Genomic DNA, 17378 nt, shown 5'->3' on the forward strand with positions numbered 1-17378 from the left:
AGGTTAGGGTTCGATAGGCCTGACATCCAGAGCATGTGGACAGGTAGCCGTCACACACATGGATGATTACCAGACCAGCTGTCTAACACACTGAGCTACAACTAGGATGCAGGCGCAGAACATTCTCTCTGTGATCATTTTTCAACCAGGACGGTGTCACCCCCCCAATATCACTTCAACACGCTGTTTAAATTGAGAGTAAGGGGACACATACCTGAGCTGAGGTATAGTTTGCACAGGGGGGTTTATCTGTGTATGTAGAACATCATGGTACACACATGTAATATCAGACCTGTGTCTTCACCAGGGCCACATGAGGGTTTAGAGCCTGTCCACTTCTTCTTAATATAGTATCTGCATCCTCCTCATCAATATCAATGCATGGACAATGTCTCTATCCTGATTCTGAACAGTTTGTCCAGTTTTTATTTATAGTAAACATCTACCTACAACAGTCTTGTATATATAACAACAACAGATCGTATAGTATAACCTACAAGGGGTCAGAAAGTGCAGTAATATTCAATGTTTTTTTTTTTTCTCACCTGGATATATTGGATGCAAACATTTACGAGTAATTTCTTTGACTTCAAGTGAATTTTCTCCACAAAGCCCAGAGGACTCAACCCGGGGGGACGGACCTGCAGCTCTGGTGAGAGTCAGTGAACCGCGAGACTACAGATCTAGGCAGAGTTACAGTTGATTACGTCCATATTAGGCGACCGGCAGAGGGGTAGAAAAATGACTCCACCTTTTTCTCTCCCCCCCCCCCTCTTAGCAGCTCCATCGAAGGGCTGGGTCATGGGGAGAAAGACTTTAAGCGGCGAGGAAGAGGAAGAGGAAGCTGGGCTGACTTCAGACGGAGAGGCACGCAGACACGCCCTTGGTCACATTGCCCGGCTGCTTTCGACGCTTTAACCTTTAACTCGGCGCAAGTGAGTAAATCTTCACCAATATGTGTGTGTGTGTCTGTGTGTTCACCAGGTGGAACTTCTTTTTTTTGTGCCGTTCACTTTCCGCTTTCAGGTGGGTTTGACTTTCCGGGGGCGTCGTTGGCGGTGCGCTTTTTACGCAGCATCTTGCTCATGTTTCATTCATTCAAACGGTTCAAAGTGTGTGTTTGTGTGTGTGTGTGTGTTTGAGTGTGTGAGCCTGCCTATATAACTTCACTTAATCTAAGGGATGAACTTTAAAAACAACAGGTTTTCGCCGCTAACTTGAGAGTCGGTTTCAATTTTCACTCTTGAACTCGTAGCGGTGCCATACATGTGTATCCACTGGAGACGTGTGGGTGCAGAGGCCATTTGCAAACCGTTCAGCTGAGTTATTGGGCCTATTTATGGTGTTCTTGGTGTTTGTGTTTGTGTGTCTGTGTGTTCCTCATCATTGACATCTGTGCTGCAGACTGTGGGGCTAGTACACAACCTGCACATAGCAGCTATGTTCCCTGTCCGGTGCAGACGGCTGTTCACTGTCTGTCTGAAGTTGTCACATCCATTGAAGGAAGGGATTGGGGATGTGGGGGGGTGGTTAGTAATGTGTGTGGGTGAAGATAACATGATAAAACATGACAACACATGACTTTATCACTCTTTTTTTACCTGCTTTTCAAAAATAATTATTGTACAGTCTGTTGATTGGAAGACTGTAGAAAGTGCATGAATCTGATCCTAGTTAACCCCCAGAGCTGATTTTTTAAAATGTATTACCAGCTTCAACACAAGCTGCTTGTAGTGGTACTTTAAAATATGTTGTTCCAATGGAGAATATCTAATCAGTTTGGCCAGACAATGTCAACTCTTCGCCCTGAATAATAAATAATTATCTTCTGAGAGGCTCTGAAAGCTCTCCTCTTGGCAGACCTCAACAATACCTGAAATCTCAGTGTGTGTGTGTCCGTGTTTAACAGGTAGCAGAGCAAATCCAATGTGGTTGGTTTGTGTTGGGTGATGCAACAAACTATCGCAGTTAATTCGTTTTAAAATCCCTCTTAACTTCACCCTGAGTGGAAAATCATAAAATAAGATGTTCATTTCACTAATGAGAAATGATTAAGATAATTCATTTTACGCCGCCAGTATCATTTTTTATTTTATTTGTTTTCTTTAATAAAGTGAGATTGAGCACTTTATGACTTTTTTTTACCAATTTATCAGAACAATAGAAATAAGAAATAAGGCACATTTAGGGAACCAATTTTTAGTATATTAGTATTTTAGTAAGTATGTGCAACTTCAATTTAAGGGGACTGTTGGGTTGTGACAGAGACTCGTCCTTTTTAGGCTATTGACACATAAATCTATCCAGACATTTTGTCAAAGCCGTAACAATGACTAATTGAGGCTCTGTCAAACTTTCTGCCATGTGAGTTTTCAAGACAAGAGCAAATATGTACACCATCTTATCATATCCAGTTAGTGCCCTTTATACTGATAGCTCTGCCCTGCACACCTATTTACAATGTAACAGTGTAGGTCATGTTAAACTCTTGCTTTATTTCATCACTCTGAGACAAGACAGAACCGTATCCTGCACCAACTTGTTTATGCAATGCACTATTGCGGAACAGATTGTGCTGAGGGCAAAGCTGCTTCAACACAAGAACCACACAGTCTGCCAACTGAGAGCACAGTACCATCAGATAAAGTGGCACCATGTCCAATTTAAATATTTGCACATTTGCAATGGACACATCAAGTTAGCACTGTGAATGTAGACTTAGATTGGACTCTTTTTTTTTTAATTATTGCACAAGTAACTTTGAGAAAACAACATGATTTGCAAATCATGAGCTCAATGTGTTTTTTAAGTATTTAACAGTTGACCTGATAAATGGGAAAAAAAAAATGTGCATTGGACCCTCAAATGTCTCTGCGGGTAGATAATGGATCACTAACCAGGCATAAACATGTAAACAGTAGCCGCAGCTAATGGCTGTGGGATGGAGACAACGGGCCTGAAGGTCAACCAGCACTGCAGGTGTACCTCTGATAGTAATGTAAACACGGCTGCAGCATCGTGACGGCTAACGCCTCAAGTTTGCATATTGTTATCAGTCATCAGCGTCAACACCCTCACATCGACTGAACTCTTCTTACAATGGAGGTTGAAGAATATAGAATTTTGAGTGGCTGACATTGGGCAGCAAGAATAATTGCAATCCTGATTTGTAATTGGATATATACCAAATTGCACACACACATAAATATCAATCCCCTAAACATAACATGAGTTATTCTCTGTGAAATCAAGATTTTGGAAAAATATTAAGCAATGTTAAAGAAAGTGGGAGAAAATAATCCTGGATCTGCACCTAATCTGGATCAACACCGGAATTAAAGGGGTTCTTTCTGGGTAATGCCAAACCGCTCGTCAACAATTCATGCAAATCGGTTGAGAAGGTTTTGTTTAAATCTCTCAAATACCTATCAAACAAATACAGATGAGAACGAATTCTGTGAAACCAGTTTTCAAATTGGTCCAGCTCAAATATAAAGTTGAAGTTTTACCCCGGAGAAACAGTGACTCCCTTTTTTTCCTTTTGTTTGTTTTGCATGAGAAAACTCATGCAGGGCTGAGCTGAGTGTGCTTTTCTTTATCCTGCAGTCCCACTTAACACGGTTGACCTCTAACCGCTTTTCTAGAAGTAAAAGGCAAATGATATTCATTGACTGTTCCATTACTACATATTCCTTACCAGTGTGGCTTTTGAAGGATCCTTGTCCAAACACTGTTACTTCTCATTGAATGAATTCCCTGAAGCACAAAGTGTACCAGTGACAGGGATACAGATCTGACGTCCTACAGAGACGTCTTCCCTGTTCTGCCGGGTGTTTGAACAGCGTTGCAATCTCCAGATAATGATCAGTCCCTTCGGGGTGGCAGTATGTGCTCACCGTACCACTGCTGCTCTTTTGGTTGTTGTCAGTTGATTAAGGCCTTGTGTTTGTTTAGTATAATAAATTAATATTTAAATACTGTTTGTCTGTGAAGTTTACCTTATTTTTGAAGACCCACGTTAACGTTGGGAGGATGCAGATAAAAAAATTGAACGGTTACTTTTTAAAATCATTTGAGCTGTGGAGTCCTGCTCTTTGAACAGGATATTCTTCTGTTGTTTTAGGAAACAGATGTTTTATGACCGCCATCAAAGAGGTTACGTTTCACCTCTGTATGTTTTTTGGTTAACTTACGAGTATTATTATTCCTGTAATGTTCTTATTGTGTTGAGTTGAACAAATATCAGCCTGTGATGAAGAGAACATGTGTATTGTTTATTGAGAGGAAGTGGGGACTTTTTTTTGTGATTAAACAGGAAGTTGTTGTTGGGGCTAATAAAAATTGCCGTCAAACTTTTTTTTTTACGTTCTCACCAATTCCCCAGAGAATAATAATCTTGTTAGAATAAAAACTCATATTTTAGGGGAGCAATAGGTATGATTGAGCTTTAAGGGGGCTGTTGGGGCTCGGGGAAGGTATCCCCTCCACTGAGTCTAGTTCTAGATAATGTGAATGTTTCTTCCTGTCACTGGAGAAACTGTTTCACCTGACATTCAGGGAAATGTTGTGTTAGACAGAATCCTCAAGTGGCCCTTCAAACAGTGTACATTTGTCTTGGGGCAACTTTCAATCCCACTCGCTTGAACCCTTCATGGTGTCATTGTAATGAGTGTGAGGTTTGATTTGTGTGTGTCAGCATGTTTGAACCCAGCTGAGCCAATGCAACTGCAGTTTTCTACATTACATCACGTGCTTTGGTGTTAAGTTAAGTTTTGTAGAGGCTGTAGGAGTTCAAGCTTTAGGCTGTACCTTCTGTAGCCAGCTCAGGACAATATGTACACACTTTGAAGTACATGGTATGTAACTAAATTGAATGTGGAGTGAATTGCTTTTGTCTAACAGGTGAAGTAAAATGTATATACTGACCTTGCTGTGCCTTTTAAGTATGTTTGTTATGACCAGCATGCCTTGAGAGGTCCATGCCAGGTTACGTGTTTTGAGTTTCCTCACAGACTGCTTTTGGAAAGTTGCATTTGATTGTTTTCTAAAATGTAGCTTTTGAATTTAATTTAGCTTTTGAATTTAAGCTATTCCCTGCCTAGCTGTTTATTTTTTAAGGTTGGCGTCATCAGATTTTGGAGAATTGGAAAACATACAAAAAACTGGACTGGGTGTTAAGGCATTGATAACTAATAACTAGCCGACTGGCAGATGCTTTCAGATGTGCACCAGTCCAGATTTCTGCTCAACATTCTCCGATTTTAAAACCTTCAAATTCAATTATCTCGTGTCTATCAGGTTCCTGCCTGTATATGATCCCACTAGCTGCATTTCAGTGAGACAAATTACATTCAAATGTTTATTGAAACAGTAGAACAGGTTAGGGTTTGGCATATAAGCTCTGACTGAATCCCATTTGGTTACATAGATATAATGCGAGTGTTGAGCAAATACTTGCGGATGATGGAGGGGCTGAACTGATGCAGCAGCGGGGCAGGCAGAGGGAGTGACGCGACATTAGCTCTGCTTAAATACGCCGCCTAATAAGGTGGGTGTGTGTTATAGATAATTGTGGAGAGTGAGGTATGTCGCATGATGTAGTGTGACACATGATTGGCTGCCTGAAGTAGCTTGCAGGCGTCCCTCCATTTAGTTCAACATGTGGGCCATCTTTGAACCATAGTGACAAACTAGAATGTCACTCAGATTGCATACCTCCAGGTTTCCAAAGTCTCCTTATGTAACTACATTTAAATTCGAAAGATCCAGATTCTTTTTGGATCTGACATTGCACAAATATACATAAATATCGATCCCCTGAACATGTGTTGTTGTTTTTATTTTTCCTCAAGATCCATGAATTATTCTCTGAGAAATCAAGGAAGTTTTTGAAAATTTCCCTCACAATGTTAAAGATATTTAACAAATTTCTGGATCAGCAACAAAATTCTGCTGACTATCAAACAAACGCATGTGAAAACATAACTTCATTGGCGGTGTTACAAAAAAATAAAAGCATTCATATTCCTGGCAAGTATTCAGAACTCAGTAGATTGTATCTGGGGAGGAGTTGTTGTTAAGTGTTGGATCACTGCTTGGTTTGTTTTCTTTTGTCCCTCCCTTTGTCCCTTTTTGTAAATCCCAGTCAAGTTTTCCTCTGGAATGCCAGGATACTTCTCAGATGACTCAAGCCAAGACTTGTCTTTTCTTTAAAGCTCAGTCTCGGGCTCGCCCTCTTTGCACCTTCCGAACCTGGGACCTGTAACCTGTCCTTTAACATTCATCAGATAAAGACGTATCGGTTGAACTTTGGCCCACAGTCGTTTTGCAGTGAGGAGTTACTGCAGCTATGCTTTTGCCTGTAAAATACTTTGATTATATATAAATATTTGACTTATTACTTGTTGGAAGAATCCGTTTCTGGCCCCATGTGATGTTGCATGCTCAGATCTGTCTTTTCAGTATGTTATAACGAGATTAGACACAATTGCACTCTAATGTTGTGTAATCAGTGCTTGTTCTGTCCTACCTAATTAATATCTTCTCCAGAACATAACTCTTTGCACGGTTTTGGCCGAACGATGGCAATGTTTTTTGCAGAGCTTCAGTTTGTGGAGAATGATGCCACAGTGTGAGTTCACTTGTTTTTGCTCCCTGAACCTGTTGAGGTTGTCGTTTCTCTATGATTTGCATCAGGTTGAACTCCTAAGTAAAGACACTAAACGTGTTTGTGTGTGTGTGTGTTTGGAAAAGATCCAGAAATCTGAGTTGTTGGAGGGGGGAAGTCTGCAGAGGGAGGGAGGGGCGTGAAGAGAAAGAGACCAGTGTTGGACAGTCGGTCTTGTCTGAATTCTCGCAGGTATGGGTGGTACTGCTCCCCCTACCTCTGCCAGCACCTACACACACAAACACACAATGTAGAGAAGATGGTGTAGCCATCTAAGTCCAGAATAAAGTTCAGGAACATACTTACGTTTTTTATTGGGGGGGTTGGCAGTGCTCAGCTTGTACACCATTAAGTCAGGTGTATTCATTGTTATCAAACCACAAATCTGGCTAGAGACCAGTGGAGGGGAGTTTATGTGCAGTCACTGAACCAATATCAAAAAGTCTGATTTCTGTAACAACCATGTTTTTGCACAGTACAATGTCACTGGGCCGAGCATTTATAATTTCAGATAAGGTACAAGATGGATGCACAGCAGAGATGAAGTGCAAGGTTTAGCCTGTGACGTTATTAGAGTGAAGGCGTGTTATGAAGACTGCTGAGGATTGTTTATAGAAGCTCTGTTGTTAAATGCTCTTTAATAATGTAATGGATCTAGAAATCAGATGTGTTTAGGGGACTGATTTTAAAAGTAAGTATCAAAAGTGTCTGTAATTTGCACCAGATTTAAATAGAAATCTGCAAATGGTAAATTTAAACTTGATTTCAAAAGGGGACTGTTGGGCCTTGGCAGAAGTATGAACTCCACTGACTGACATATGTAGTTATCAGTTTTAGAAGAATTCTATTGATTTTAGAAAATAAAAACTTATATCAGCGTTTGCATAGACATTAGGATAAATAACAGTTGGTTCAATTCACTGCCTATTTGTATTTTTCTAGCTGTGGGAGCATCCATTTTTGGTAAATCCGAGAAAGCTCTGTTTTTAGTGGAAAACAAAAAAAACTGGACTGGGTCTTCAAGCACGTGCGTGCGTGTCCATCTGCAAATAGCAGAACGGGTTTGGACAAGGTTGAGTTGTAAGCGGTGTGGCATGAGACCTACATTTGAACGTAGCTCACTTTATCTCAGCTGTTATGTCGGACATATCCGGTGGGCCAGGAAGAGCACAGGGATGCCTTGTTTTCTCTTTGAGAGGTTTGACGTCCTGCTAATTTGATTGGAATGTGCGTCTGTCTTTTTGTTGTCATGTGAGACTAGTGTCCATTTAACAGATTCCTTGTCTCCGTTTCAATTTGGCTGTCACATAGTTTTCAGGTCGTAAGTTACTGCTACTCAAGACTGTCTGACGACCTGTTTTAAAATGAAAAAAGTTGTAAGTGCATGAAGTACCTAATTCCACACATTCATAGATATCAGTTCCCTAAATAAGCCAAGATTCATCAAGATTGTCCCTTGGGAAGTCAGTGAAAATGTCCAAACATGCTTTCTTGAAATGTCAAAGAAAGGGATGGAGAAAAAAAAACCTTTTTAGCTCTGAGTCATCCATTTGAACTTTGCTCATGTATTGAACCATTTAGGTATTAAATGTGATGTTCTGTTTAGTGCACCCTCGTACGCAGCAGTGGATGTTTCTCACATATTCAGGCCTGCTATTAGTTCAGTGGCAAGGCCTTGGCGACAAAGTCAAATCACATGCTGGTGGAAATTCTTTGCATCATGTGCTCGTTGCTATAATGCATCTGCAGCCCACATGTACCTTCCTGCATTTACACTGTGTCAAGGGATCATCCATGGCATTATACAGTTGTGATTATCAGTAAGTTCGGAGATTAACTAATTTTTATAGTTACTTTTGGGTCCAAAAGTCGGCCAGGCGTCCCAGAAACAGCCAAATGTTCCCAGACTTTTGGACCCTGCCGTGACTCTTATTTGTATCATGATGGAGTTGTAGATAGGGTGGTTAATCAGTACAGGGAATTGGTTTCCAGTCTGTAATGATGAGATGCATTTTGCTTGGCACTGTGCACAGGACAAGTCAGTGTCTATCTGCAGCACCTGTCTAGTCCCTGGAGTTATGCTGACAAAACTTCTGAAGAATTTGTAACATGTAATCGTTTTCAAAGTAGAATGCTTACGCCCCGGTCATACTATACACTACTCATGACGTAAGTAGCAAATAGCTGCACGTTTCTGGTTATCTGCATCATCGAGACATCGTGGCAACTGACTGCGACAGAGATAACCTCTAGGAACACCTTTTAGGAATTTGAACTTGCAAAAAGTTGTCACGAAACAAAACCAATAATCCATTGATCTATTCATGACTACTTGATTGTCTTACAATGGCTCAAGCTATGCGTGAGAATGGTTTATTGTTTAAATTGTGACCATAAAATCAAAAGTCAATTCAAAACCGACACTTGAATCCAAAAAGCTCAGATCTTTACTTGCATGATTTAACCTAAGTCTTTTTTTTACATTAGTGCTGAGGAATCGTGTTGACTCGCAGCCTGAACGGGATCCTTTTTGACACTCATTTTGCAAGCTGCAACCGGGTGTTGGCTTTACAGCACAAGATGTTTATCATATTTGAATTGTCTCTGTCAGCATCTACCACAGCGAGCAATGATGTATTTTGTTGTCTGGTGTGTTTTTGCTTTTCGGGGGGAGGGGCTAAAATACACTGAAGTTCTGCCACTATCACCCCCAGCTCCCCACCAGGGCCAGAGTGACGAGTAGAACCAGCCCAGTCAGTCAGATGCAGTGGGATGAAGATCACCTGTGCAAGAGTTTCAGCCTAAACAGACCAAAAGGGCCTCTTGGAGCTGTAATCATTTTCAGGTCTTGCTTTTGCAAGGCTAATTTTTTTCATTTGCTCATCTGCTGATCTGCAGGAGTGAACGCTGCCTTGCTGGTGGAAAAGCAAATGTTTAACTTGATGTTTAAAACCACTTTGTGAATCGGTGATGAACCACCGGTCCCATTCACAAATCTGAACGTGAAGAATGAAACTGGTTTATTTCAGCTGTTCCGAAAGCCTCAAATCACCAGTACTGTTAGGGTTGATGTTGTTGTTCTCTCTTTGGATCAGCTGGTTGTGATGCTGGATCAAACTGAGTGATTCCCTCTTGCAGCGAGAGCTAAATCCTTCTTACTCTACACTCTATGAAGAATTTTTAAACATTATCGTGTGAGTCATTTCTTCCCTTCACTATCCAACCCTGAGTAAACATCAAGGTTGTGTGAACGTTCATGCTGCCTCTGAGCTGTGGAGGGGTTTTCCTCTGCCAGGCTGTTAGGTTGTTTGGGAATCAATGTTGGATTAACTTAAAAAAAGTAAATTCATTTGATTATTCATTAATTTTAAATTAAATTCATCAATTTTCTTAATATAACTCAATGATAACAATAAACGATAAATAAACTCAATTAATTCTTCTTTTTCAAAAAAGTTTTCAATTGCGTTTGTTCAACGTGTTTACGTTGTTCATTTGTTTGTCACTTATTGAAGTAAATGAAACTATATTGAGAAACAACTGGACATTCTACACAGGTTGTAATTAACCTGAAGTTCACATCTACTCTGACTTGTTTCAGTCAATTCAGACGTGACATGACACGGATTGTTCCACAGCAGTGAAATTGAAATGGATGATAGTTTTAGTTTATGGGTGTTGGCCGGCGAGAGGCTCAGCGAACAATGGCCCCTTCATGATAACAGAGTGTCCACTGATTTCTCGCCCGCTGCCTGTGAATAATATTATCAGCCCACCCCCGAGAAAGGAACTTACAGGGTGACTCCTGAGTCGTGTATGTGTGTGTGTGTGTGTGTGTCTGAGTTTCAGCGGGTGTAGGGTGTGATTGGAAGAGGAGGAAAAAGAAGGGGAACTCGCACATGTGGAATTCAGGGTGGCAGCCACAAAATAGAACCCAGTTGCATTTCATTTGGCGGGTGTTTTCTTGTGCAGTGGGTTTAAATAGGGGCCATCTCGCTCTCACCCCAGTTGTACACTCTCTCATTCTCTCTCTCTCTCTCTCTCTCTCTCTCGCTCTCTCTCGCTCGGCTCGGCCTCCTTCCCTCCCTCTCCTTCTGTGAGCTGGTTATTCATCCACTGTGTGAGTCAGGGAGGGTGGAGATTTGGACGACTGCTGTACCAGTCACACTCTGTCAGTCTACTTTCTCGTTCCCTTACTCGTGTGTCTTTCTCTCTGTCTCTCCCCTGCTCTTCTGCTGTGCTGTGTTTTTTGCAGCTGCATGTCTTCCCTGCCCGCTTGCCCCCTTTTTTTTTATCGATTACGAAGAGGCGAAAAAGGGGAGTCGTTTTCCCTTTTGGGGATTTAAGTGGTAAAAGTGTCAGCAAGGTAAGTTGCTAAAAGTTACATAAAGATGGTGAAGTAACTTACGTGTGGAGTTTGCTCACTGAGCGGCCCGGGGTGCGTGGTTTTATTATCTCCTTACTCCTCCTCAAGTTTTCAGTCGGTGTTTGAGGTTGTTCTGTTTGAAGAGACTTTATTATACAGTTTTCCTGATGGATTCCTGGTTCCTCTTCCATGACTTTCTTCCATCTCTTCTCCAGCTTGTTCATCATTAACTCTCAACCTCGTGAGCTCCCTTTTTCCATCCCTGTGAATCATGGACATGGCTCTCATCGGAAATGTCCCCCCCTCCCTTTCCTCTGTACTACGTCTCCTCGGTAGACGTAAGCCAGCTACCTTGCACCTTGTTGTCAAGGTTGCCTGATATTCAATGGAGTTGTTGTTGATGGAATATTCTCTCCTTGACTTTTTGGTTTGGTCACAAGAGTAAGAGCGGTGTAACCCGGGGTTGTGCCTCATTCGTCATGTGTCTGCATATCAATTGCGTCACTCGGTCATGAGAATGGTACAGGAAACCCTTTTTTTTTTTTTAAGTGTTACTAGCAGTTGTGAGTAAGATCCTGTCTTCTCGTAAAATCTCTGTCTACTGCTGATGCAGCTGAACAAAATCCCCTGAGCAGTTTCAGATCCGCTGCCAATCCAAAGTCTGTGCTAATGTGCAAACATTTTAGGAATTGCGGATAAAGAGAAGCGATCAGGCGTCTTTGAGGTCATTGATAACTTTCAGATAATGAACAGTGCAGATGCATCGGTGCAGCGAGGTGTGCAGTGGTTCTTGTGAGATGGTTTTGTGGTTTTACTGAGCTTGAATGGAAGGGAGCTGCATTTCCGGTTTTCTTGGAACTTTTGTTTATCCTCCATCTGGGTCTCTTATTATTAGAGTTGTCATGATCATAAGACTTTATCCCCCTGACTCACACACTCAGTCGGTTATTATTAGTTTGTTTAAAAAAAAACAACCGTAAGTCACATGTTCCATCATAGGAAAGTAAGATGACTTTATTTAAAATTCCAAACCCAATCCTACTTATGTTGCAGTAGGAAAAAAATCTGATTTCACTTGAATACAAACTCACAGCAACTTGAATTGAATGCAAAAAAATAATAATAATAATACAAAAAAAACGATTGAAGGTTGCATTGCTCCAGTGACTCTAGCAGACTCACCCACTGACCTGACCAGAGTATGATCTAATCTCTGTGCCTGTTCAGCATTTTTACTCAGCACAAGACAGACTCTGCACCACTGATGTGCAATGTGAGGCGTCTGAACAAAGGCCTCATCGTCGGTTCAAAAGCAGCCACAGCTTTTTGTGTTATCTGAAATGTCAACTGTGTCTTAAAACTGTCATTTACCATCACCAGCAATTTGCACAAGACCAAAACTGACGGGGGAAAAGTTGGTCAGTGGTGTCACATGCTGCTGTCAGACGTCGGTGCGTGTGGAATGCTGTACTTAGTCTCCTTCAGGCTGAAACCAGAAGGAGATGACCAGAGAGATACTCTGGTGTTGACGTAGGCCAGTGACTTACAATGAACACACCACAGTGGTTATCTGCAGGAGCAAGAGGAATGTCCAGTTTACGACCGAAGCAGTTTTTTCACCATGCTGCTCACAGTCGGGTTTAACCTCGACACAATGAATCACGGATGATGATTTGTGACACTTGTTGGTTTGTGTGAAAAAGGGCAAAGTCTCTGTGCAGGTGACCGGTCACACAAATGTATCAGTGGCGAACCTTCACTTACAGTTCACTTCCAATCTGTGCAAGGGAGGAGGTGGATATAACAATCACTTCCTGTGGCGAGGCATGGCCCTAACTCTTGTAAACTTTTATTCTGCAATTTGTATTTTTTACTTTGTAAGAAAGTATCTGGTGTCAGTGGCAGATGGAAAAAAATTAAATACACAAAATGGCATTGAAAAGTGCATGAAAATGACACTTTGCAAATAACATTTCTTGTTCGACATCCTATGAAAACAAAACATTTTAAAAGCGATTCCAAAATTAGGTCGACATTTTCTTTTCACTGCATTTCCTTCTTACCATTTTCCCCTCCTAAGCTCCGCTCCCTGTCCTCCGTCCTTAAATGACCCCCCCCATTTCTTACAGTTAATGATATTGGCTCAAGGAGGGCTGCGCTTTTGTTCTGGCGCTGTAAATAAACGGAGCGTTGCAGATTGCACATCAGACAATACCCCCCCTCCGGGTCGAGCGTGTTGAAAGGAGACCGCACCCGGCATTGCCCTCTGCATTGTGTCTACACTTTGCAGTTTACAGTTGATGAGATAAGCCCATTTCCCACGTGCAAGTGGCACTTGACATTAGTGAAATGCATGTTGTTATGTTGGATGTGCTGATGAGGTTAGATATAGATAGATGGATACTTTATTAATCCCGAGGGAAATTCAGATCATCCAGTAGCTTGTACACTTAACACATCACTGACACATAAATCACATTTGAGTTTGAGTATGCGGTGGCTGTCTTCCAGTCCCGTGTGGTTCACTGCATCCTGGATAATCTGTGTCAAAGTTCAGCAGGTTGGAGTTTCAGGTTTTGGTGATCAACGACTGGGGGGGGTGTGTTTGAGGAGAGCGTTGTGGATGTTGTGTCCTGACTCGCGCACAAACCACTTGTTGAGTGTCGCCTCAGTGTGAGATGAGGGACGCCTCCCTCCCAACGCCCTGTGGCCCCTCCTTTGTGATATCAGGCCATGTCTGACGAGCAGCTGGAGCCACGGCAGAGCATCCTGGGCTTCTTAGTGGGAGTGTTTCTGTTTGACGAGGGATGAACTTCTTTCCCAGTAATTGCATTCCAGTCTCGCTGAATCGGTAAAGGTCACAATTGCTTCTCCTTAAGGACTAATTTATTGGTCATGGATGATCGCCAGCAAGACATGTGCATTTTTATTTTTGTCATCGAGTAATTAACTCTGTGTCCAGTGTGGCTGGAAATTGTGTAGAAAAAGTGTCACCCAACCCATTTCCATAGACATTTTCCAGTTTCTAAACCTACAACAATGTATTGATTTCTTGAACTGAATGATAAGTAAGTGTTTGAATTGCTGTCATGGGACTGCTGGAAGGATTGTTGCTGTGCTCGGCTCTGACAAGCAGAAACTGAACAATGGGCTTTTTACTTTTTGCAGACAATTGGGTCCTAACAATACAAGACGGTAACCATGCTTCAAGGGATCAAGGAGATTGGCTCACACGCCATGGATATCTATGACTACCTCCTGGCAGGATTTGGTAGGTGACTGATCCCTAGAAACACACACACTCATATTTATTTATTTGAATCGTTTGGTTTGGAATTTCATGTTGTTGTCTTTTTCCTGTTAAGATCCGCGGCTGAAGGAATACCCAATGATGCAGAATCCCGTTCCCATGACTGCGACATTGATTTCCTATCTGTTGTTCGTAATGTACCTGGGACCTCGCTTCATGGCCAATCGCAAGCCCTTCCAGTTGAAGGAGGCGATGATAGTGTACAACTTCCTGCTAGTGGGGCTGTCGATATTCATCGTGTATGAAGTAAGACGCTGCAACACTTTCAGAAACACTCACAAGCTGCTGCTGCTTTCTAACTCTGGCTTAATCAGTGTGGTTTTGTTGACTTCCTGTTTATACTTTTTTTTAAATATGTATATATATATATAATTATTAGGTAATGACTGATGACTTAAATCCAGTGTTTTGTCCACAAATAAAGACAGTTTACTTGTTCTTTAGTTCCTGATGTCCGGCTGGGCCACAACGTACTCTTGGAGATGTGACCCAATTGATACCTCAAACAGCCCTGAAGCTCTTCGAGTAAGTCCCCCCCCCTCCACTCACTTCTCAGTCCCACACACTTCATCTTTGACCAAAATCAGCTGCACTTGTCCATAAATGACGATTTCCTGTTAACTTGACTCGGCACCCTCTTCACTAGATGGTCCGAGTGGCCTGGCTGTTCTGGTTCTCCAAGATCATTGAGCTCATGGACACAGTAAGTCCGCTTCCTCACCCCGACGCCTCAGTGTTTGATCAACAGAGGATGACTTCAGCTAATCAATACCCTCTCTCCGTCAGGTCTTCTTTGTGTTGAGGAAAAAGCAAGGCCAGATCACATTCCTGCACATCTTCCACCACTCCTTCATGCCCTGGACATGGTGGTGGGGAATCTGCTACGCTCCCGGTAGGTACACATTAACTGGAGCTCTGCTTGGAGAAGATTTTAGAAACTGACGAGCAGTCGGGTGTTGCAGTTACCTCTTCCTGTATTCCAGTCCTCCAGGACATAGACCTGTACACTCAGTCGCAATGTTCTAGGCCAGTGGTCGCCAAACCGTCGATCGCGAGCTACTGGTTGTTCTCCTAGTCATCACTGTCGATCCCCCAACTCTCTAGACTCACTGGCTGTCGTTGTGTGGCAGATCAGCTGTGTGTCGGTTGTCTGTTTTTCCCACGCGCTGTGTCCGCTGCTGGCGTCTGAGTTCCTGGTTTATCTACTTCATTGACTTCAAGAACAAATTGATTTATGTACTTAACGGAATTTCAGGAATGAAGATGCACATTTTTTAGTCTGTCGATAACAATCAAAGCCCCGTTGGAACAAATGAGTGGATTCAGAATGCGAAACGCTGGAGTGCTTTTACTTGAAACGGGTTCAGAAGGGTTGTAAATACATTGTGTCATAGACAGATAAGCATTTAGGTTCACAGCAAGAAAACAAACTTACCAGAGTTTTAATATTAATCTGTCACAGACAAATGTTGCCAATGCTTTCTGTAAGCCTTTTCAAAATAAAAGCCCTCCAGCATTTCTGTTGATGGAATCCATTCCCTTGTTTTTTTTTTCCAAGGCATTAATCATATTTGTGGCCATATTCAGCTCCTCTGCAGAACATGATGTGGAACTGAGAAGCTACATATTGTGCATTGTATTTACGAATTGATATTAATTTGAATATTGTGCATTGAATAGAAAAAGTTGCACAACTGGCCTTCTCTGTGTATATTTATTTCTTGTACATTCAGCCTTTAACAGAAATTGCAAAAAATAATAATAAATATGACCCTAAGTGTTTTTTTTGTGGAAGAGGTCAGGGTGGTAGATCTCGGCTTACGTTTTGGATTAAAAAGGGATCGAGGTCGGTTGGTGACCACTGGTCTAGGCTGTGCAGGCTACCAGAAAGGACTTAAGACCTCCACGTTCTCTACATTCTTGTTTTGTATTATGTTTTTTGCAAGGTTTATGGGGGATTTTGGAGCTGGTCTAATGTGTGTGTGTGTGTTGTCATTATGACTCCAGGTGGAATGGGATCCTTCCACGCCATGGTGAATTCTACCGTCCACATCATCATGTATTTCTACTACGGCCTTTCAGCTGCTGGACCTCGCTTCCAGAAGTTTTTGTGGTGGAAGAAATACATGACAGCCATTCAGCTCGTATGTATACACTGTGCACAAAGATGAATCCATCTAAGTAAAAATGCAAGTGCTGACTCCTTGATTCCTTCCCAACAGACCCAGTTTGTGCTGGTGTCTCTCCACGCCACCCAGTATTACTTCCTGCACAGCTGCGACTACCAGTTCCCCATTATCCTCCACCTCATCTGGATGTACGGAACCTTCTTCTTCGTGCTCTTCTCCAACTTCTGGGTGCAGGCGTACGTGAGGGGCAAGCGGCTGCCCAAACAGGACCTCAAGCAGAGTCAGAACGGCTCAGCCGTGCAAACCAACGGCAAGTGCCACGAGAACGGCAGCAGCAGCAGCTACAGCAACGGCTCGACCAACCACGACAACAGCAGCGCTCACATGGGCAAGATGAAGAAGGCCTGAAAAGATCTCGGGAAGAAGACGAATCTGTTGTTGAAACTACCCCACATTCCAAAGATAATTCCGCCGTTATTTTTCCTGTTTTTGGTTTTGTATGCAAAACATGGGCGAAAAACGTGGTCAATGATTTCCACAGTTGGGGTCTCACGTTATGGTTTGTTTAGTTTCTTGGAGTTGATGAACCATCATTGGGACACAATGTATGAAGAGAAGATGTTTATAAGCTAAATGTTGTCTTCAACCTCCTTGTTCAGCATCAAACCCGGTTGCTTCTCACCCCTCTTACCTAAGCTACTTATCTGACACCCCTATGACCCCACCCCCCCACTCCCCCCTGTGGACAGATGACTGTACAGTTTATATCAAACTTGAACATACTTTTTGTAAATAGTTTTACAAAAAAAAAACACGAACTAATTGTATTGGTATGCTTTAGACTTTCTAAATTTTGTTACCTTGTGTATTTAAAATAGAAATGCCAATAAATTTAATTAAAAATTA

The 17378-nt window shown here is 42.1% G+C and overlaps 1 protein-coding gene across 3 annotated transcripts; it reads left to right on the top strand.

The window, feature by feature from the left end:
- Positions 1-776: 776 nt before the first annotated feature.
- On the top strand, positions 777-17378 carry elovl1b (ELOVL fatty acid elongase 1b). 3 transcript variants are annotated; one of them, XM_062395106.1, is made up of 8 exons: positions 777-935; positions 14202-14304; positions 14399-14589; positions 14788-14868; positions 14990-15046; positions 15130-15235; positions 16351-16487; positions 16566-17378. In XM_062395106.1, exons 2-8 carry the CDS (start codon positions 14235-14237, stop codon positions 16878-16880), a joined length of 957 nt encoding a protein of 318 aa, XP_062251090.1. In that variant the 5' UTR covers positions 777-935; positions 14202-14234; the 3' UTR covers positions 16881-17378. The 3 variants fall into 3 exon arrangements, with proteins under 3 accessions (XP_062251090.1, XP_062251091.1, XP_062251088.1); XM_062395107.1 differs by lacking the exon at positions 777-935 and adding an exon at positions 8814-8836; XM_062395104.1 differs by lacking the exon at positions 777-935 and adding an exon at positions 10800-11033.

The sequence above is a fragment of the Platichthys flesus genome, chromosome 9 (genome assembly GCF_949316205.1).
Source record: "Platichthys flesus chromosome 9, fPlaFle2.1, whole genome shotgun sequence".
In the NCBI taxonomy this organism is placed as follows: Eukaryota; Metazoa; Chordata; class Actinopteri; order Pleuronectiformes; family Pleuronectidae; genus Platichthys; species Platichthys flesus.